At 40.9% G+C, this 22,776-nt stretch overlaps 1 protein-coding gene across 2 annotated transcripts; it reads left to right on the top strand.

Moving 5' to 3' along the window:
• Window positions 1–1,220: 1,220 nt before the first annotated feature.
• On the top strand, window positions 1,221–22,665 carry RBBP7 (RB binding protein 7, chromatin remodeling factor). Of its 2 annotated transcripts, none has more exons than XM_018045072.1 (12): window positions 1,221–1,583; window positions 2,391–2,535; window positions 7,146–7,291; window positions 10,828–11,001; window positions 12,035–12,150; window positions 16,007–16,167; window positions 16,907–17,033; window positions 17,152–17,229; window positions 18,050–18,126; window positions 19,648–19,705; window positions 21,413–21,523; window positions 22,224–22,665. In XM_018045072.1, the coding sequence occupies exons 1-12, from the start codon at window positions 1,568–1,570 to the stop codon at window positions 22,290–22,292; spliced, it is 1,278 nt and encodes a 425-aa protein (XP_017900561.1). In that variant the 5' UTR covers window positions 1,221–1,567; the 3' UTR covers window positions 22,293–22,665. The 2 variants fall into 2 exon arrangements, with proteins under 2 accessions (XP_017900561.1, XP_017900562.1); XM_018045073.1 differs by having other exon boundaries at window positions 1,245–1,583; window positions 10,855–11,001.
• The last annotated feature ends 111 nt before the right edge of the window (window positions 22,666–22,776 follow it).

Raw genomic sequence — 22,776 nt, 5'->3', positions numbered from 1 at the left:
CAGACAGTAAATTTCTATATAAGGTAATTCGAGTGGTTCTGCCACGGAATGCCTGGGTTTGTTTCCCGATCAGAAAAGTGGGCATCAGAGCAGCAACTGCCCGATTTCTTTTGAGAATCTCCACCGTCGCTTGCAAGAAGGCACTTGGAAAATAGCACAGCAGCAAGTGTTCTGGGGCAGGGGTGCTTTTGCAGGGAGGGCCTCCTCTCAGAGTCTGGATGTAGACTGAGGCTGCCTTTGCGCTAGGCTCCTCGGCCACCTCCCCCTAGCCCGTCCCTTTTGCTCCTGGCCCTCATTTTCATTCCTTTTTGGCCTTGCAGCCTGCTTTCTCCTCACCCCTGCGTACCCCTCAGGGGCTACCAAATTCCAGGGCAGAGCAAGGCTCAGGCAAGCCGGTCCCAGGTCAGCTCTACCCAGTTCTTTCCAGCTTCGCCAGCCTAGGGTGGGGTCACCCTGGGACCCCCGCAGGTTACAAATATGACTCAGCAAGGCCCAAGGCTAGGAAGGATACAAGAATGGCAATGCAGGAACAAAATCCTCTGCAGTACGACAGGGCTCAAATATCATTTTAAAGACTCGAATTTGTTAACAAAGACCTAACTCAAATCAGCCTCGGGGCGCTGGCGGCCTGTGCTTGAACAGGCCGCAGGTTTAGCCTACAAAGCAGGCCCAGCGGCTTGAACAGTCGGAAAACGCCCGCGGCCTCTGCTAAAGGCCCCCTTTGCCTCCGACAATCCCACCTCGCCTCGACCAGGCCCCAGAAAAGGCCAGTCGGCTGGAGGGAGAACTTTCAGAGTGCACAGACTTATGCATGTCCGTGACTGTCAGGGAGACTTTGAGGGCACAGTAGTCTCTCGAGACTAGAAACCATTTTTCTCTCTAGCGCTGAGATTTTGCTTGGCTAAGCGGCAGCAGCCTCCCAGCCCCCCAGCCCCCCACCCCCACCGCCGCAGCCGCAGCAAGCAGCCACGTCCCGCGGCCCCAGGGCTCGCCGCCCCGGGGCTCGCAGCCCCCACGCAGCTTGCACGCCGCGCCTCCTTTCGCCCCACCCCCTCGCGCCCCCATCCGCCCCCGCGGCCTGCCCTGGGAGCGCCAGGCGAGCCCTCGCGCCTGCGCCTCGCCAACTTCCTGCCGCGGAACGCCCCACCCACCCCCAAAAGCCCGCCTCCGAACGCCGCGTTAAACCTGCCTGCCGCCAGTCATTGGTCAAAAAGACGAAGCCGTTGGCTCCGAGGCCCACCCAAGCCACCGCCTCTCACTTTTCCCAGGGCGGATGCGCCTGCGCTCAGCTGCCTGGGCGGGCTGGGAGGCGCGGGTTGAAAAGTCTCGTTCCAAGTTTGGAGAGAGAGAGAAGAGCGCCTCAGACCTCGGTACCCGCAAGCGGGGAGGAGGCAGCAGAGAAGGACGCAGCGTCTGGGGAGCTCCCAGGCTGTAAGACGGAGCTCAGGCTTCGAGAGCTAGAAGTGTGTGACGCGCCTGGGAAAGGCAGGAGCGCTTGTGGTTGGGCTGCTCTTGGCTAGCAAGGGGAGTCCGAGGCGGCGGCGAGGGGCGAACGACCCGACGCAAGATGGCGAGTAAAGAGAGTAAGAGGCCCCGCGGGGCGGCGCGCGGCGGGGGGCGGTGAGCGTGCGAGGCCGCGGCACGCGCCGGCGAAAGGCGCGAATTGGCGTGAGGAGCAGGGGGCGGGGCCGGGCGCGAGGCAGGGCGCGCGCCTCGAGGGGCCTACGCGGGACGGGGCCGCGGCGCGAAGGGCTCCGAGCACTTCCGGAGCCAGGCGCGGGGCCGCGGTTGGGCCCCCTTCCCGCTACCCCCCGGCGTCACCCCCCTCTGGCGGCGGCGCTTGCTCTGCACCCGGGCGGAGGCGGCCTCCGTCGCCGGAAAGCGGGCACGGCACCATCTTCCACGCGCGCGCGTCGACCGCCTCGGGGTCGCGGCCCTTGTCCGGGGGATTCTGGAACCCGCCGACTTATGGCTGCCGGCTCGGGTTTCGTGGGAGCTGAGGCCTCTTCTGGTGGGGGATGGGGGGAGCGGGCCGATGCGTTTCTGCTACACGTGGATTCGTCTCGCCGGGTGGGTCGGGGAACCCCTTTACATACGGGTCGTCATCTTGGAACAGGTGCGAACAGCTGTAACCGGCAAAACAATTGCGATATCTATGTAATTAATTGCCCAATATTGTATACGCAGGCGGTATTGATTTCAAACTGCAAAAAAATAAGCTTCCTGGTGTTAATATTCTCCTCGCGTTCTGGAAGACCAGTGAGTTGGTCGTGTCCAATTTAGTGGTTAAGAGAAAGAGGAGATTAGGTGTGGCCATCTCGAGGTGACCTCCAGTATAGATTTCGATCCCTTTCAGACACTTAATCGTATGGGATTTGTCCAAATTTCAGTGTTTGAAGATACTGTGGAGGAGCGTGTCATCAATGAAGAATATAAAATCTGGAAGAAGAATACACCGTTTCTGTATGACCTGGTTATGACCCATGCTCTTCAGTGGCCGAGTCTTACCGTTCAGTGGCTTCCTGAAGTGACTAAGTAAGGGTTTTTGTCAACTCTTATTTTGCATAAATTTTGCTGTTAACGTGAATCTCCTAGTTTTTCGCGTCTTACACAAAGAACATAAACAAGTAATCGATTAAGCCTTTGGGTGATGTGGCAGGTGATTTTTATTTTCAAAACTGACTTATAGGGTGGTTTCTGACGTATAAATGTGGAATTAAAAGCAGACAGAGAATCTGTTCTGAGATTAAGGATATTTGTAGGATGCACCAGATACATTTGTCATTTCTTGAACTTAAATGTAGACGCTGGGTTTTCTTTGGACCCCAGACTAATGGATTTCTTTAAAACTCCGTGGGGAAAGTGCACGAATCATAAGTGTATGGCTTGATGAATTTTTGCAAAATGAATACCTCCTTGTAACCAACCCACAAGACGAATACGTTTTAATTGGCAAAGGAGAAAACAATATTGCAGCAGTTCACCAACGAAAAGGTGGTATAGTATGATAGATTTTGAGGTTGTTTTTGGTCTTCACCTCTTTGTAAAATTTCTCTCGTAATAATTGCTGACATTTGTTGAGCACATCTGAAGAGTTTTATGTCCTATTAGGTTTAATACAACAGTACAATAATTATTTTTTATTATCCTCTTCTTTTTAATCGATGTGGAAATGGGCTGAGATGTTAAGTAACATGCCCCAGATCACACAGCTGGTAAGTGGTGGAGCGGGCCTTGGAATGCAAACCAGGTGGCCCCAGAGTTGAGGCAACCTCTGCACTAGGTCATGGTTCTCATACACTTGCACTTTTCCTAGTAAGAACCTGGCCATGTACTTTAAAAATGTATTAAATTTGATTGTTGTGTGTATGTCATTTAATGAGGATTTATTAAACTCTAGAAGTTTTGCAACAACTTTTAAAAATAAGAGTAAATTACTTTCGTATAAAACTCATATAATGGCCAGATTTTCCATATGAGAACATTGACTTCTATATGGTTAGGGACTTCCAGTGGACTTTTCAAAAATCTCAATGTAAATATACAGATGTGGGAAGAGGAGCCAAGAACTAAATAATGGAGACTTCTAAGCGTTGACATTTACAGCTTTGACCATCAAATGCTTAAGGGTATTGAGGTTCTGATGTAGTGCAGCAGGGGTATTTGACTATGTCTTCCTATTAAGCAGATTTAAAAGTTAAACAACTTAATTCGAATCTTTTTGATGTTTGACAGTAGAAAAGAGCCCAGGCTTTAAGGTTAGAGATCTGAATTTGAATCCTGCCCCTTCTTAGCTTTGTGAATTAGGGCAAAGTGATCAGTCTCTATCCTGAAATAGTCTGGTCTGTAAATGGAGATGCTGAGAGTTCTTACAGCCTACATCTGAGGAAATAAATAAGATCACAAATGTTAAAATGCTGGCACAGAATGAGTACACAGTAAGTGGTGACTGATGGTAATTCTCCCACCCTTTCCTATTCAGAAATAAGTTGTTAGGGTGGAATAGCTCTGTTTCCATTTGTATTTCAATGAAAGCTGCTACCTATTATGTTTTTTGTGTAAAACACTTTAAAGATAATAAATCTGTGTTTTCTCAGCCCAGATACTACTTTTATATTAACACTTAGGAACAGAAAATACTTTATATATTCCATGGGGTTCTTTGCATACAAAGAAGTGGGATCTGGTTGTGGGATGGGCAGTGGCTCTGGGAGTGCAACAAAATGCCAGCCAGCCTGCATTCTTGTGTGTTGAAGACGGCTGAGTGGTGCTTTGCAGGTTTCTGTTTGGACTATGGAGGGACTGTGATTGTGTTTTGTCACTATGTAGGACAGTGGAAATGTTGGATACTCTTACAGCCTGGCTCTTTGAGAGGTAGGCCCTACTCGACCTCATCTGGCTGGTCTTCTGTATACATACAACATGCTTCCAAATGATTACTTGCACTTTCTGAGCTGTTGCCCTTAAATTCAGTTAGGTGATCATCCAAATAATTGATTTGGCTCTTTAAATTTTTATTTAGGTATCTCTAAGAAACTATTTTTCAAAACCAGTAGATCATTACTTCATATGTCTTATTGAATAATTTCTTAAACATATTGAGACTTATATGCTCTACCTAAAAATCTATGTATGCATTCAAATTCAGATGATGCAAAGCTGCATAGAGTGAAGACTAAGTTCCCCTTCCACATCCTCTGTTCTTCTGGTTGCCTTACCCAGAGCAGAGTCATTTGTGATTTCTTATCCATCCTGCCAGCATGAAGATGTACATGCTATGCCCCTCCGCCCTCTTTTTCTGTTAGGAAGTTGTTGACTTGGCTTTGGATCTTAGTTCCCCAACCAGAGATCGAACCTGTGACCCCTGCAGTGGAAGCTTGTAGTTCTAACCACTGAACCACCAGGGAAGTCTCTGTTCACTTGATTTTTTAAATTAAGAGTTTGTATTGGAGACTTTTTTCCTATAAGCATGCTTAGATATATGAAGGGCTCGGTAGAATTCCTTTGTGGATATACTGTGACTTGTGTCACCAGTTCCTTATTGATGGAAATTTGTTTTCAGTCTTTGGCTATTTCAGGCATTCCTACCAAGAATAACCTTGTGATGATAATCTGTGATTGTCAGGTGAATTTCCTTAAGTGGTCAAAGAATTCTGGCACTGAAAATGGACAAGGTCTTTTATAACGAGTGCTTCTGCAGCCTTAGGTACATCCAGTATTCGAAGAAAGCAGTGAAATATTGATGGGCTCAGAAAAGTAGGCTTGTTTTTCGATGATGGTGATGAAAGAATTTGTAGTAAAAAGAAAAATCCTTATACGATGATGGAGTCAGAGGAAACTGAAATAATTGAATTTTGGAGTCAAAAGAAGCTTTTCAGACCCTCTAGTCCATGTTGTAATTCTACTCCTTGAAAAGGTCATATGATGAACTGACGTGTTTGACCGTAACTTTACCTGTAGGTCTTAGAATTTTTCTACTTAACGCTATAAAAAAGAAGTCACTTTTCTTCCTTTTATGTCAGCCCTAATATTGCTGGTGCCTCCTTTCTCTCAAGTATTCCTATTTCTTTTCAAATGGTTCTCATGAGATATGTTTAAGTTCCCTTTCACTTCAAGCCACTATTCCCTGTAAAAGTTTCATTTTTGCCTAAGTCCTTCTAAAATGCATTGCCTAGAGCCTAATTTTCTAAGTGTGGTTTTCCCAGTCACAGATTAGTAGATGAATGCCCATGTGTATTGCCTCTTCCTACCCTATATAAATTCATGTAAGATGAAAGTAATTTTTTTTATAACCACATCGTATTCTTGGCCACTGAACACACATTGACTCAGACCCATGTCTTAATTTTTTAAATAGATTCACTTTTTTATTTTTAAAAATATTTTATTTATTATTTATTTGACTGTGCCAGATCTTGCAGGATCTTTGATCTTCGTTGCAGTCTGTGGGATCTTTAGTTGTGGCATATGGGATCTGATTCCCTGACCAGGGCTGGAATTTGGGCCTCCTGCATTGAGAGTGCGCCATCTTAGCCATTAGACCACTAGGGAAGTCCCCATGTCATTTTTCAAATGAACTCCTGTTGTTTAGCCATGGCTGCCTTATTCTGTTCTTGGAGTTTTTGTGTATTTACTGCTCTTTCATACCCTAAGCCCAATCTTGGTAAAATTTAATATTGTATTTTTTAGTTATTACTAAATTATATGCCTGGAAGTAATTCACAAACCTTTATTCTAAACCAATGAATCCTTTGTACAGCTGGAATTTAGAAACAGTCTAGGTTTTTTTTTTTTTTTTAATGTTGGGGCTCAGAGCCTTACTTCTCAGCCTGCCTTACTAATGTGGAACTATGGGACACAGGTGAAAGTTGTTCTGAATAATACAAATGGGAACGCATTGTTAATAGATACAGATGCAAAATCATCACTTGGATTAAGTGCCAAGAGTCATCAGTGGTTTCTTTAGCCACAAGGAGTTGCCATAGAATAGGGTAACAAAGACGACGCCTTCCCCTGTAAAAATGGGAATGCCTGTTTTATGAACGTTAAGCACCATGAATATAAATAAGGGGTTTTCACATCATGTCATGTTTACTCATAACCTGTTTTTTAGGTGAAGAAATTGAGACCCACGGGGAAGTTGTGATTTAAGGAATCACATATAACTAATTTTAGTTTGAGCCAGGGTTTAAACCCAGTTTTTCTCGACTCAGCACTTTATTTTGTCCATTCTGCCTTTTTACCTCTTACTAGGAAACCAGAAACACCTAGAGTATTAAAATTGAAGGTTTTTTTTGTTGTTGTTAGGTGAGAAGTCATGATTTATGAATACAGGAGTCAGTGATAGACAATTTGTTAGCAACTGATTTCTTAAAGGATTGTGGAGGGGGAAGTTGAAGTTTTAGTTGCTCAGTCATGTCTGACTATTTGCGACTCTGTGACCCCTTGGACTGTAGCCAGGCTCCTCTGTCCATGGAATTCTCCAGGCAAGGACACTGGAGAGGGTAGCCATTCCCTCCCCAGGAGGTCTTCTTGACCCAGGGATCAAATCTGGGTCTCCTGCTTTGCAGGCAGATTCTTTACCATGTGAGCTACCAAGGAAGCCCCTTATAAGATTAATATGACTTATTTTCTTTCATAAACAGACCGGAAGGAAAGGATTATGCCCTTCATTGGCTAGTGCTGGGGACTCACACATCTGATGAGCAGAATCATCTCGTGGTTGCTCGAGTCCATATTCCGAATGATGATGCGCAGTTTGATGCTTCCCACTGTGACAGTGAAAAGGGTGGTAAGTAATCCATACATTCCAGCATTGGTGTCTGAGGAGTAAGCCTCTAATTATATATTAACTTACACCAATATCTTTTGGGTAGTTAAACCTCAACTCTGAAATTTTACATTCACACGATGAGATAAATCGGTATGGAAAGGTGTCCAAGATAAATTGGGTAACTGATGTGTGTGATTATAGTAACAGTTTTGGTAATAGTAAGAACATGTGTTGGTGTATGCATAGAAAAAAAAGTCAGGCATTTATACCAGATGGTTAATAGCTTTTTTATGAAAGTTGTTGACTCCCTTCCCGCAAACCAAACATAATTCCCCTGTTTGGTATTCCCACAACCACCGAAGTTTGATGATTTTGCTAGGAGGACTCAAAAGACTCAGCAAATTATACTCAAGGCTAAAGTTTGTTATAATGAGAAATGAAGAACAGAAGCAGCAGGAAAAAGATATACATCAGGGAGTCTAGGGAAGTCCAGTGCAAATCTCATCCAGGGCCACACAGGATGTACTTTGTTTCTGGCAACAAATAACAGGGAGACATGTGGGCTATCTCTGCCCAGGGAAACCCATTTGAGGGTCAGGGTCTCTGTCTTTCTTGGGGGTTGGTTGTGTAGGCAAATTATACTGGCAGCCAGCCATGGCAACTGAATCTTGAGACCCCAGTAATGAACTCAGGTGTGTATCGTCAATCTTGATATTTGTACAAAGCCACCCTGACAGACTGGAACAGCATGGTCCATTGCTTCAGGTATACACCACAAAATCAACCCATCAGTGACATAGAGGACATTCTGAGGTCTGTGTTCCCAGGAGTTGATCAGGGGTCAGTTGTGGCCCCAGTTTCCATCAGCAGCGAGGACTAAGCAAGCAGACCTGCTGGGTTAGTGCTTCCCCACAACCCCACATGGTTAGGCAGATCTTAACATTGTCCAGTACTTTTTAAAAAATAAAACACTGCTTTATAGCTAAAATCTTGCCAACCCTGCTCCATTCCTCTCTGCTTTCCTTTCCAGAATTCATCACTGTCCTGAAATTAGTGTGCCATTTTCAGCTATTTTTATTATTCACACATAATGCTGTACAGTTGGCTTTTTTCATTCAGTTCTCTGTGTGTGTACCATGTAAATGTCTAGCTTATTCTTTTTACTGCTGTGTAGTATTCCATTACACTTAAACCCCCATTTATTCTTCTGTCAAAGGGCAGTTGGGTTATATCTCTGTTGGTGTTTTGTTCTTGGAGCAGTGCTTCAGTGAATATCCTTGCCAAGTCTTCTCGTACTTGGGGGAGAATTTATCTAGTGGAATGGAATTGCTGAGTTGTGTGGTGTATTCATTCTCAACCTAAAATAATATAAAAGTTTCCCAAAATGATTTACTCAGTTTAACACTTCCACAATTCATAGTCTATTATCCTACAACCTTATGCATTATTTCTGTAAATATTGTTGTAATCAGGAAATTTTTAATGGCTTTTAGTCCTAAGTGAGTGAAAGTCGCTCAGTCGTGTCTGACTCTTTGCAACCCCATGGACGTCCATGGAATTCTCTAGGCCAGAATACTGGAGTGGGTAGTCTTTCCCTTCTCCAGGGGATCGTCCCAACCCAATGATTGAACCCAGGTCTCCCAAATTGCAGGCAGATTCTTTACCAACTGAGCCACAAGGGAAGCCTAAAGTATGTAGTTAATTGGGCTTTAGTCTCTGCATAATAATACGGAGATACTTAGTTATTAGTCACTTGTCCAGTGAATTATATTCTAACAAGTGACTGCAATACTTAGTTGACATCAAGCTTTTTAAAACTTTAGTTATGGTTTTTTTTTTTAGTTACAGTATTTTTAGTAGATACTATTATCATTAAGATAGTGATTTTTTTCAGACTTTTCCTTTTGAGTTTTAAGAAAGCTCTGTGTACACAGTAAATCTTACCTGAAAGCCCAGTTTTTTTTTTTTTCACTAAAGGAATTGGGAAGCTTAAGAATCTTTGCAGCAGGAGAGGGGGGGGGAGGGAGGGAGAGAGAGAGTCTCCTATGGGTCCACGGTGGTGGGAGGTTGAAATACAGAAAAAGCGACAGCTTTGGAGCAGGGTCTCAAGAGGTAGCAAGATCAGGAGGGGTGTTCTTAGAAAGACCGAGGCATTTTCTTTCATTGACACGATGGGAAGGGAAAGTGCACAGAGGGAAATGGGTGATTGCATATGGTTCTGTGAGAGGAGTTGTGTGAAATGGGATATGATTTTCAGCCCCAGAAATAATAAGCAATGGTATTTGTCATAGAGAAGAAGAATGGCTAAATTCTTTTTTTTTTTTTTTTGCCTGAGTGACTTGTAGGACCTTAGTTCCCCAACCATGGATCCAACCTGGGCCCCCCACCCCCAGTGAAAGCACCAACTGCTAACCACTGCACTGCCAGAGAATTCCCAAGAATGGCTAAATTCTAATAGTAAGCCTTGGGAGCCAGTGTTGGTTATGCATTCCCACAGAGCAAGATGTGGCTGAAACTGAGAAAAGGCTTATGGATTTCAGTGTGATTTCACCAGGCCCCAGCTAGTCTATTTTACTTGTTACCTCCCTGGCTCCATTAGACATTTGAGTTAGTGTTACTTGACCTGAGATACAGAGTGAGTGAAAAAGGAATGTGCAAAGAAGAAGTGACATATGTCAGGAAGAAATAACAGTTATAATGTCAAGCCTCCAAGCTTCTAATGTGTCAGCAACTAATTCAAGTTTTTATCTATGAGCACAGGAAAGAAAATAATCTTGTTTTGCTATTATCTGCTTAGATGTTCTCTACTTGTATTCTTTCTGCTACCATCTTACTGCTTCTCTGAAGTTACACTTTTTTGTGTGGTGTTGTCACTTTTCTGAGGTCTTTTTAATAACTATTTAACATACAGTCATATTCCCACACCAGATAGAAAGGTTAGCCCACTCATTTTAGCTTTGGCACTCCACCAGCAGTTGAACCAATGTGTTGAACTCGATTGAGCAGATGTGTTCAAGGATTCTGGTGGAACTGACTTGTGCGTGACTGTGTCTGTGTCTTGGTGTTGGGTAGAGGTTAGTCAGCATGGGTTTCTGATACGAGGATGTTTTTGACTTTAGACTCAAGGAGTGTTCATGCTCCTGAGGATGAACCTATCTTAAAGAAACCTAAAATACATTCTAATTTCAGCACTTCCAAATGAGTTGTGTTTGAACTAAAAGGCTGAGGTGTGTTAATTGCGTGGTTATTTAAATTTTCATAAATAATTACATCATCTTCACAACTGAAAGAAGCTGGTTTTTAATTGTTTTAAGTCCAAAATGGAACTGAATTAACTTGAAAGAATAGGTATCAGTATTTTCCAATTCAGTTGGAGTTGAATAAATTAATTGAGTGGCAAATGAACCCATATTTTTCTGTGCTCGCTTGGTCTCACTCTTGTTCTCTCTTACCAATTTGTGTTATATTCCGTCAGATTAAAATCTCAGGTTGACTAAGTGACTTATGAATTTTAATCGTAAGTATATGTGTTTATTTCTTTCTTCTCACATTAGAATTTGGTGGCTTTGGTTCTGTAACAGGAAAAATTGAATGTGAAATTAAAATTAACCATGAAGGAGAAGTAAACCGTGCTCGTTACATGCCGCAGAATCCTCACATCATTGCTACAAAAACACCATCTTCTGATGTGCTGGTTTTTGACTATACGAAGCACCCTGCGAAACCAGGTATGCATTAATAAAGTCAGACCGCTGCTTGATCCTTCTTGATCTGAAATAATTGCTTTGATATCATACAGACTAGTATACTCCCAACTTTTAGAGATTTAGAAATGGTTTCAGGGATCTAAAAACCATGTTCAAATTCAGTGATTTAATGCAGGACCTCACAGCAGGTTATATTCCTGGCTAAAATTTATTATAGCGAAGGATATAGAGCAAAAAAGGAGAAAAAAAACTGGCTAAGGTTTGTTATTACAAAGGATACAGAGCAAAAACAAGAAGAGAAAGATACACATCAGGCAGTCCAGAGAGGTCAGGCGTAGACTTGTGAGTCCTTTTCCACTGGGGCCACACACCACAGGGGTAGAGATGTCTCTGTCGAGGGAAGCCCATTTGAGTCTCAGTGTCTGCGGTTTTTATGGCAGTCTGGTCACATAGGTATATCCTGCTCTGTGACCAGCCATGGTAAGGGAAACTCCGCACACCAGCAGTGAAGTCAGATGCTTCATGAATCTTGCTCAACAATCCTGCAAGTCTCAACAAGCTGCCACAGCATGCCACACTGCTCTGGGCGTACACCGCTACATCAGACAGTGACATGAATTTTGTGAGGGTCACATTCCCAGGGGTGACGAGGTCAGTCATGGTTGTAGGCTACTCTGAAGACATGCAAGGACTGAACATCCAGGCCTGCTGCTTTCTTCAAAAAATTGTTTTAAAAATTGGCTTGGATTGTCACCATGTAAATTTGTGGGCTGGTACAGTTTTCAGTGTTTTGTGTTAGAACTTAGTACTGTGTTTTGCAAAGGAACCAGTCATTTTATTGGTTTACATAGAGTATTTAAAATGTAGCACAGAGAACAGCTTTTCAGGGTGGCTGTGGGTCAGACCAAATCCTTGTTTGTGTGTAGTGCTTTTGTAGGCATAATAAATGTTAAGACTTACTCAGGAGTGAGAATTTGCTCTTACCAGTTCTGATAAACAGATAATCACTTAGTAATCAATGTTATTTCTTTTTCTTTCTTTCTTTTTTCTTTAGACCCAAGTGGAGAGTGTAATCCTGACCTTAGGCTAAGAGGTCACCAAAAGGAGGGCTATGGTCTTTCTTGGAATTCCAATTTGAGTGGACATCTCCTAAGTGCATCTGATGACCATGTGAGAAATCTGTTCTTCCTAATCTACTCATGTACTAAGAGTTAAAGACTGTTATGAACAGCTCTGCACTGAAGGAGACTAATAGATGAAAGGTTTTCTAAGATAATACTGATTGTTGTGATAACATTTCCACAGGTTTTAGAACATTGGTTATCACACTGCCCTTTTGGAGTCTTAGAATTCCTCAAATCTCTTTTGAAGCAGCCGTAGAATGGAGGGAAAGTGGGCAAAAGGTGTTCCATTTAAAAGTGGACCTCTGTAATGGAGACTCTTTAAAGCATTTGTAAGGCCTGATTAATACATTTTAGTTTTTTTTTCCAGTTTTTTAAAGTGTACAATTCTATGAGTTTTCCTTTATTCACAAAGTTGTGAAACCATCAGCACTAATTAAAAACCATTTTCATTAAATGTCACTAAAAGTAACTCCAAATTCATTAAGCAGTCTTCTCCTCACCCCTTCCTTCTCTTGGCAACCACTAGTTTACTTTCTATCTCTGTAGATTTGTCTTTTTCTTGATATTTCATATAAATGGAATTATATAGTATGCAACTTTTTCTGTCTGACTGCTTTTACTAGCATGATGTTTTCAAGGTTCATCCATGTGAGCATATGTCAGTACTTGATCTCTTTATGGCTGAACAGTACTCCATTATATAGATATACCACAATTCATTTATCAATTGGTAGACATTTGGGTTGTTTCCAGTTGGGGCTGCTTTGAGTATTGTTACTGTGAACATTTTTGTACAGGTTTTTGTGTAGATAAATGTTTTCATTTCTCTTGGGTAGTCACCTAGGAGTGTAATTACTGAGTCATATGGTAACTTTAAGTTTAGCTATTAAAAGAACTACTAAACCGTTTTCCAAAGCAGCTGTACTACTTCACATCCCTACCACCAATGTACCAGTGTTCCAGTTTCTCCATGTCCTCACCAGCAGTTGTTATGGTCTGTCATTATTATAATCATTCTAGTGGGTTTGAAGTGGTATTTCATTGTGATTATGACTTACATGTACTAATGGTGTTGAGCATCTTTTCATGTGCTTGTGGCCATTTCTGTATCATCTTTGGAAAAACTTGTATTGAAATCCTTTGTCCATTTTTAAATTTTTTTTATGGTTGAATTTTAAGAGTTTGTTTTAAAATATATTCTAGATATGAGTCCTTTATCAGATATGTGATTTTTAAAAAATTTCTCTATTCTTTAGGTTGTCTTTTCACTTTTTTGATTTCCTCTGAAACAAAAATTCAGTTTATGTATTTTTCATCATTTTGGCTTTTGATACCATATCTAAGAAGCCATTACATAATTCAGTATCACAAAGATTTACACCTATGTTTTTTCTAAGAATTCTAGTTTTAGCTCTTATATTTAGGTCTTTGGTCCATATTGATACGGTGTGAGGTAGGGGTCCAGCTTCATTTTCTGTGTGTGGATATCCAGCTTTTCCAGCTAATCTTTCCCTGTGGAGTTGCCTTGGCATCCTTTAAAGTGTTTTAATAATGAAAAAGTACCACACAAATGCAAAGTGATCATGTTAATTTATATAGACCAATGTTTATAGCATTCTTGCCACTAACAGCCCCATATTTTCTTTCATGGTTCCCATACTGCAAGCATAAAGTGTTTGGTATGATTCCAAGCACAAGGCAAGAGTAGACTTCTGGAGCTTTTGAAGGCTCATGTAACTTGGCCACAGTTAGCATTTTATGTCAGCCACGTGAAAGTAGGTTCCCTTGCCTTCTTGTTAGTATATCCTCATGTATATGTCTGTCACTGACAATTTCTATTAAGCTTTTTGAAACATTGAAGTAGGTAATTGGCCCAGTCAAGATTGTTTAGTTATAGGCAACAAAAACCAACTCTGGGTGCCTGGGGTTTTTTTTTTTCCTTTTTTTTTTCTTTTGTAAATTTAAAATTTTCATGACTTTTAGTTTTTATTTTTAAAGATAAAATCTTCAGGTGGATGTTCTGAGTGATCTTTAAAAAATATCTAGTTTATTTTTTAACAGTAAATGTATACCCTCTTTATCTGTTTCTTCTGCCCTCCACTCCTAGCAACCATCAGTCTGTTCTTTATATCTATGAGCTTGTTTTTTGTTCCTGTTGCTTTTAAGTTTCCATATATAAGTGAGATCATATGGTATTTGTCTTTCCTTAACTTATTTCATTTCGCATGATGCCCTCAAAGTTCATGCTGTCATAGATGACAAGATTTTTTCTTTTATGGCTGAGTAGTATTCCATTGCACACATATAGCACATCTTCATCCATTCACGCACTGATGGACACTTAGGTTGTTTCCATGTCATGGTACTGTAAAGAATGCCACCATGAACATGGGGGTGCATATATCTTTTCAAATTAGTGTTTGTGTTTTCTTTGTATAAATGTCAAAGTGGGATTGTATCATGTGGTAGTTCTATTTTTACTTTTCTGAAGAACTTCCATAAATACTGGGTTGGGCAAAAAGTTCGTTCAGGTTTTTCCACACCATATAATGAAAAAACCTGAATGAACTTTTTGGCCAATGCTGTATTTTCCTTGGTGGCTGCAAAGAGGGTGCTGACTGATTTAAACAGAAAAGGAATTAATTGGAAGGGCATTATGTAGGGTAGCTCACAGAATCACTGTGATGGCAAGAAAATAGCCTGGAAAAGAGGAGAGGCCAGGTTGTTGACCCAAATTAGGCCAGTGAGGATGTTACTCTTGCCATCCCTGGAAAGTGGATGTAACACTCCCCATGCCCCTCTACCCTATCATCAGAACAGAGTCTCTGAAAGAAAGCCTTCTTCTGTTTCCCTCAGAGTGGACATAGGATAGTCTCCCACACAGGGAGGACGGGTTATACTCAAGAACTAATTACTAGTACTTTTTGAAGACACCAGGCTGGGAGTTGCTAGTCATAATTAATAGCTGACGTTTCCTAAGGGCTCCACATATGCGAGGCATCTTGGTAATTTTCCCAGGATCTTTCTGAGGTGAGGAGCAGGTAATAGTTTGACACATTCCACCTTTTCCATGCATGTAAATTGCGTCCAAATGTGTGAGTATCAGCAGAGACTAAGGGCCACATGTATTGTGTAACAGAAACGCTTTCAGATAATAAAATGATTGATGAAGAGAGGAAGCTGATACTAGTGTCAGTGGAATTAATTTGAATATACCTTAATGGAATTACCTCTTACTCCATTGAGGTGACAATCACTGCCCTATACTTTGCAATATTTTTTCATAGAAACTTCAGACTCTTCTCAGCTATTTTTATGACGAGATGTTAAGAAAAGACTCAAACTCTCAAAGCCTGCGGATCTGTAACCTTTGAGGTCTGGGCAGGCCCTGTGGTCTCTTCAGTAGCCTTGTAGGGGTTTCTAGGTTGTTCAGCTGTTGCACTTGCTGATGTATGTAGTGGTTTCTGCTGTGAAGTGACAGTTGTCCAAAAGCTTTCACTTTTAAGAAGCATGTTTTAGTTTTAATTCCCAGTTTCCCAGCCCAGCATGAAGTTTTAAGATATGCATTTCAGTTTGGTGGATATTGAACCCCAGGCTCGTGTTGTGTAATCTAGGTGAATTTTAGATACTTGATTGAATGTATGTAGGTGGAAACTCAAACCAGAATGTTTCTTGCCTGCCACCATGCTATCCTCCCTTCCCCATTACACTGTATTTTCCTTCCCCTCTGCATCTCAGATTGTGGAAGCTACACCTGTACACTTTGCTGTTTATGAAACTTCACTTTTTAAAAAAACTTTCATATAGTAAGTAGCTTTGTTTTTAATAAAAGAGTTTTAAATAAGGTGTTAGCATTTAAATTCAGTCTCTCATAACTAACTCTTGTTTTGTTCCTTCTTCAGACTGTCTGTCTGTGGGATATTAACGCAGGACCAAAGGAAGGCAAAATTGTGGATGCTAAAGCAATTTTTACCGGCCACTCGGCTGTTGTAGAGGATGTGGCCTGGCACCTGCTGCATGAGTCCTTGTTTGGATCTGTTGCTGATGATCAGAAACTTATGATGTAAGGTGGAAAATTGAGTGGGGTTTTGTTATATGGGTGTCCTGAATGACCATCAGTGATTGTGGTGGCTTTTAAATTGTGTCTTGGCCTTCAAAAAAAGAAAAACAGCTTTAGTGAGGTATAATTGACATGAGAAGCTATAAATAGGGATGGCCTTTTTACGTAAAAGTTACTGTGCTGTATGATTGAACACAATTTTTTATTTAGAAAAAGAAAAAAAAACAGGTACGTGCACATGAGGAAACATGCTTGGGGCAGTGGTATGTATCAAAATCGGGGATCAGGGTAACTTGCATTGAAGTTGAGGGAGGAGAGTGATTGTGCGTCAAGGCATGGCTACAGGGCTGCATTCAAGCACCTGGAATGCTTTTTATCTCATAAACTAGCATCTAAGGCAAACAAAGCAAAATACTGAATTTGACTAGGCTAGGTTATAGATATGAAACAGTAGTCTGTAGTATTTTGTGCATGCTTGAAATAGTTGGTAATCCAGATAGGGACGTAATGAACAAGAAAGCAGAGGTAGCCCTAGTTTGTTCTGTGCAGGTTTAGAGCATATCACCTAGTGGTTGGAAGTCCAAGTTGCCAACTCTGCATGGTTAGTGTCCCTGAAAGGCAAGTTAGCGAGAGAGGAGTGGCATGGAGTGGTGCTGATGTGGGCACAAGTGTGGGGGAGGGAGGTGGGGCAGGGTTGAGTGGCCTGCTCTTGTGCTGTGTGCCTTGTACCTTTGTGTTTTAGATGGGACACCAGGTCCAACACCACCTCCAAGCCGAGCCACCTGGTTGACGCGCACACTGCCGAGGTCAATTGCCTGTCCTTCAATCCCTACAGCGAGTTCATTCTCGCAACTGGCTCTGCGGATAAGGTTTCTAAGTTTTTGCATATTTGGTGTTTACAAACCTATTTGTCTTTGTTACTACAATATTTTAAAATTCTTATGTAAAGTGCAGAAACAAATTCCTTTTCATTTTATTTTTCTTCAGACTGTAGCTTTATGGGATCTGCGTAATTTAAAATTGAAACTCCATACCTTTGAATCTCATAAAGATGAAATTTTCCAGGTATGTGACAGTTTTCTGGTGTCTCTGTCAGATTTTAGTAACTTTTTACTAGAGAGAAGTTTATAAATTTTTTTCTTTTACATAGTGGACTTGGGACATTGGGTTTTTGTTTTGTTTTTGGCTATGCCATGTGGCTTGTGGGATCTTAGTTCACCAACCAGGGATTGAACCCTGGCAGTGAAAGCCTAGAGTGCTAACCATTGGACCACCAGGGAATTCCCTGTGTGTGTGTGTTTTTTTTTTTAAAGCTCCTTGCCTACTGTGTAAGTAAACTAGTGAGAAATAACTTGGAGATTTCTAGATATTGTTAGTTCAGAAGTAAAAGGAACAGTCTTTGCAAAAGAGGATCAGTTTAAAAAGTGAAGATAGTTTCCTGGTAGTCTAGTGGTTAGGATTCAGCACTGTCATTGCTGTGGCCTGGTTTAAATCCCTGGTCATGGAACTGAGATCTCAGAAGCTGAGCAGTATAGCCAAAAATAAGTAAATTAATTTTTTAAATGAAATCTTATATATGGTTTAAAATAGAGATGTGCATAGGCTAAGGTACACTTCATTGGAAATGTTAAAAGCTTCTGGGGTGGTTTGGGAGCTAAGTTTATTGGGAGCCCTAGCAGAGTTACCCTTGAGGAATATAACCCTCCCAGGGGAAGGCTGAAGAGATGTTTCATTTAAGAGCACCTGAAGGGACAGCACAAAGAGTGAAGGCTTGTAGGCCAAGCAAAGGGTACAGAAGATGAAATGGGAAAATATCTAGGATTAGAACAATAGCCACAGACCCAGTAATGGATGATTCTTTATGTTTTCAAATATGTATTGCTAGGTCCACTGGTCTCCACATAATGAAACCATTCTGGCTTCAAGTGGTACTGATCGCCGCCTGAATGTGTGGGATTTAAGGTAACTCAGGATCTGGTGACAAAAATTGCATAAATATGCTAATATAGCAGATTATGTAATAATTCATAGACTAGAAGAGCGATTTGCTAACCCCAGTTTAATAAGTCTAAAATTAATCTTCAGTACCTTCCTAAAGAGTCTGTTCCATAAAATAGAAGTGAATCAGCAAATGGGATGTGAAAAAAATTGATGCAAATGTGAGTTTTGATTTTCTTTATAATTAGGACTGAAGTCAGGGTTAGGGGTGCATGTGTGTTTTAACATCCAAACAATGGTATTGAAAAAACTCTTGCTATAGAAAGGGGTAAAGACGTCAGCTGTTTGTGTCTCCTTAGATTTCAACGTACATCTGCAGGACTAATCTTTTTCAGTTGTTTTTTTTCCCACAGGTATGAGCTCTTCCTGTGGGTTGTGTAACTGCTGAGGATGAGAACAGGATAAGCACAGCCAATGCCATCAGAGCTTATGTTCTTCTGGGGGTTCATTATGGAAACAGTTTCTCCCAATTCTTAAAGTTCCTTGACTGCAGGGTTGCTATTCTAAGAATTTCAGACTGTTCGCTTTTTTTTGAGCTTTTAGAGCCATTAATAATGTTGCTGTATTATGTATCTCTCCGTAGAGATGTTCTTATCTGGAATCTAAATCATAGCATTTCCCAAAATAACTTCTTTCCTACCTGTATTGCTTTGAAGTGGACTAAGTTTTTAGTCAAGGCTGCCTTAATTACAAAGACAGTATACCCACTTTTCAGTGTATAGAACAGTAAAACTGCTAAACTGCTAATGTTCTGTGTTCTTACAGAAGAAACCCTAGTCATGATAGATGCTTGAAAATGTAGAGAATCTTTAAAACAGACATCTGAGAATATTCTTTTTTACTTGAAAACACTAGCAAAGTCCACCTGTGGAATAGGTATCGAGGATGATAATGGTTTGTAACTTGAGTGACTTCACTGTCGGAACTGCTAGCAAATTCTACAAATTGAAGTTTTGGGGGGTTGTGTTTGTTTTTTTAATTGAATTAAGATAAGAAAAAATTAAAACTTAACCTGTCCTTGGCTTATACATTCCATATTTAAAGTTGTTTTGTTGCCCTATCTTTAGCAGATCTGCAGTATTGGTGTGTAGTTGTATTTTACTCCTGGGATGAACAAGGGTTTAAGAGTGAAGTGTAGGGATTAGGCATCAGTTCTTCTGTAAATATTTTATATATTTTCACCTTTTAATCCTAATTCAGGAAACGCCTCAGTTAAGATATTGAATGAATTCTAAATTAATGTTTTATTAACAATAATTTCTATTCTGCAGCTTCACTTATGAACAGCTGTTACTACCATTTCCAGAAAGTATAAACACCCTGCCCTCCCACCAAATAATTAATACAAAAACTAGCTGATAACAGTATAGAAATACATTGCTTTTAAGAGTGTTTTAGGATGGGATTTCTGGGCTGATGCTGGCTATGCAAACTTTGTTGCTAGAAGAATTTGAATACTGAAGGCATCATGTTTTTTCTCAATAGCAAAATTGGAGAAGAACAATCAGCAGAAGATGCAGAAGATGGGCCTCCAGAACTCCTGGTATATATTGACTTTTTCTTATGCAAGATGAAGTGTCATACGCAGACTGGACTGTTTGTTATTGTTTCATGTATTTGAAAAAGTAGTCAGGACGTTCAGATTCTATCTCTTGAGGATGATTTCAAATTGAAGGTTATTGTGATTTAGTCTGAAAAGTCTTGTTTTGTGATGCAGGGCTCTATAAATTTTAAGTCGTTTTTTAGTTAAAGTGTTGTTACCAACTATTTTTACTTTGGTAGTAATAGTTTTTTAAACTTTGGTAATACTGGTTTGTTCTCGTTTTGAGGAGTTTTTTGCCATTGCAATACAACATATGGGATCTTAGTTCCCTGATCAGGGATGAAACCCTTGCCCCCTGCATTGGGAGCACAGAGTCGTAACCACTTGACCACCAGTGAAGTCCCTGGTAACTAACTGTTTTATTGAGATAAAATTTACAGACCATACAGTTCACTATCTAAATACTTCAGTATATTCATAGAGTTGCACAGCCATCACAAGTCAATTTTAGAACATTTTTGTCCCCTCGGAAAGAAACTGTACATTTAACCATCACCTCTCAGTCGTCTTTTGTGAGCCCCTGGCTACCACTAACCTACTTTCCATCTCTCTAGATTTGCCTGTTCTAGACATTTCATATGAGAAGAACCATACAGTATGTGGTCTCTTGTGACTGATTCTTACTTTTTTTTATATATATCACAGGGAGAGGACAGTGTATAACTTTGTATTTAACATCTCTTAACAATTTTGTGGTCCTTGAGAAAATTCACTAGGATTTTGTTTTCTTTTTGTTTCTTGAGAGTCTGAAATCAAGGGACATTCGTATTATCCTTATAAGAATTTTTTTAATTTTTAAAAAATTTTTACTTTTTGGTGTTGCTGTGCAGCACGTGGGATCTTAGTTCCCCAACCAGGGATTGAACCTGTGCCCCTGCAGTGAAGCTGGGAGGCTTAACCACTGGACTGCTAGGAAGTCCCAATAATTGTTTCTTCTGAATCTTAATTCTAAGATATATAAGGCCCTGTGCAAGAAGTAAGATTGCTCCCTTCTGCATTTTTTAGCAAATACCTCAGTTTAGCCCTAATGGGGACTTTCTGGAGTCCTGGAAATTTCCCCCCACTCCCAGCCTTGGGGCAGTGTGTCTTGGAGAGATTGAAGGATGGCTGAGAGCTATGCCTTTCCTTTACTAAACTGCTGCTGCTAAGTCGCTTCAGTCGTGTCCAACTCTGTGCGACCCCATAGATGGCAGCCCACGGGCTCCTCCGTCCATGGGATTTTCCAGGCAAGAGTACTGGAGTGGGGTGCCATTTTACCTAACTATATATCTGCTAATGAGGCAGAATTTGAGTGTTGATTGTATTAGGTATGGAAACAGCAGTGTGGTCGTGAAGGAAAATGTCATTTCAGGTGATACAGGCTGAATGAAGTATTTAGGGGTAAGGTATGCTGTCTGCAACTTTTTGGTGGCTCAGCCAGTGGTATGTTAACAGTATTGGGGGCATCTAGGTGAAGGTTATCCAAGCATTTGTTGTACTGTCCTATCACCTTTCTGGAGGGTTTGGAAATGGGCAAAGAGTGGTGGAGGGCTAGATTACCACCCTCCCTCCAGACTGCTGTTCAGCAACCCGTTTCTGGACTGATGCTCTAAAAACTAGCTTCTAACATAAGATATAAAACCAAGACTTTTTTGTTCTTATTAACAGTTTATTCATGGAGGACACACTGCCAAGATATCAGATTTTAGTTGGAACCCAAATGAGCCTTGGGTCATTTGCTCCGTGTCTGAGGATAACATCATGCAGATATGGCAGATGGTGAGCTAAAGTGTTTATTTTTCCTCAGTGACTATCTTGAAGAGATTTTTACTAATGATATAATAGAAATATTTCAAGTATTTCGGTGCATACTACATCAAATATTTATAGAAGGAAAGTCTTAAAAGACCTTTCTCCATTTTAACAAGTCTTTAGTTCAGTATGCACATGTTGATGTAGACATAGCTCCTGCTCCAATTTTCATGATTATGACTCTTCATAACTGGACTCTTGGTGTCATTGCTCCATGTCCAGTGTCTGCTGTCATGCAGTGTATTCACACTGAGATCCTGAGTTCTGTGATGCGCACTTGACATTTCTGAGACATGGTTTACCAGCCCTTTCATAAGCTTCAGGGCTATCTATTGCTCCATCTAAATGCCTGAAATGCTTTAGGAAAATGCCTTTTTTGGACAACTTAAATAAGTAGTGCATGGTCAGCTAGATATATGTGTGAAATTATACCTTGGCAAATAATTTTTGAGAACACTGGCCTGCCTTTTCCTCATTAAATTTATTAAAGTCTGAGAGTAAAACACAAAAAGTAAACTATGAAGTTTCCACGTTTAATTTCCAACACTAAATCACACTGGCCAGTGACACCTGAAATCTGGATAGAACTATTAAATGCTGTTTTTAGATAGTCTTGTAAAATTTTTAGGGAGTTTTACCTCTGATTTTATTTGGTTATTATCTCCAGGCTGAAAATATTTACAATGATGAAGAGTCAGATGTCACAACACCGGAACTGGAGGGGCAAGGATCTTAAACCCAAAGTACGAGAAATGTTTCTCTTGAATGTAATGCTACACGAATGCTTGACTTATCAAGCGCAAAAACAGCATTGTATAGTAGGGAGTTGAAGTGGGGTGGCATATGGCGTTCTTTACCTTCTGATCCTAGCACTTTCAAGTGAGCTATTGCGTACTGTATCATATTGTAGCTTTTAGGGAAGAATGTTGCTTAAGAAAGATTATCAGCTTTGTTTTAAAATACAAGTAAGCAGGGTACTGCCTTTGATTTAACTATAAGTCCTTGTTTTCTCTAAGTGCTTGCTGTTCCCAAATATGCAAGAATAACTTTTACAAATTTTCCCTCCAACACTTCTTGTTTGGCTTTGCAGAAATAAAGTTTTAAAATAACCTTTGTTTTATTATTTTAGACCCTCAGTTTTGAGGGGGGGGGGTTGTGTATGGATGGATGTCCCTTTTTTATGAGGTGGCTATTGGGTATACATTACAGGCCGAGAACTT

The sequence above is a fragment of the Capra hircus genome, unplaced genomic scaffold (assembly GCF_001704415.2).
Source record: "Capra hircus breed San Clemente unplaced genomic scaffold, ASM170441v1, whole genome shotgun sequence".
NCBI classification, from domain to species: domain Eukaryota; kingdom Metazoa; phylum Chordata; class Mammalia; order Artiodactyla; family Bovidae; genus Capra; species Capra hircus.
The sequence above is the reverse complement of the archived record's forward strand: the minus strand, read 5'-3'. Positions and strand labels throughout refer to the sequence as shown.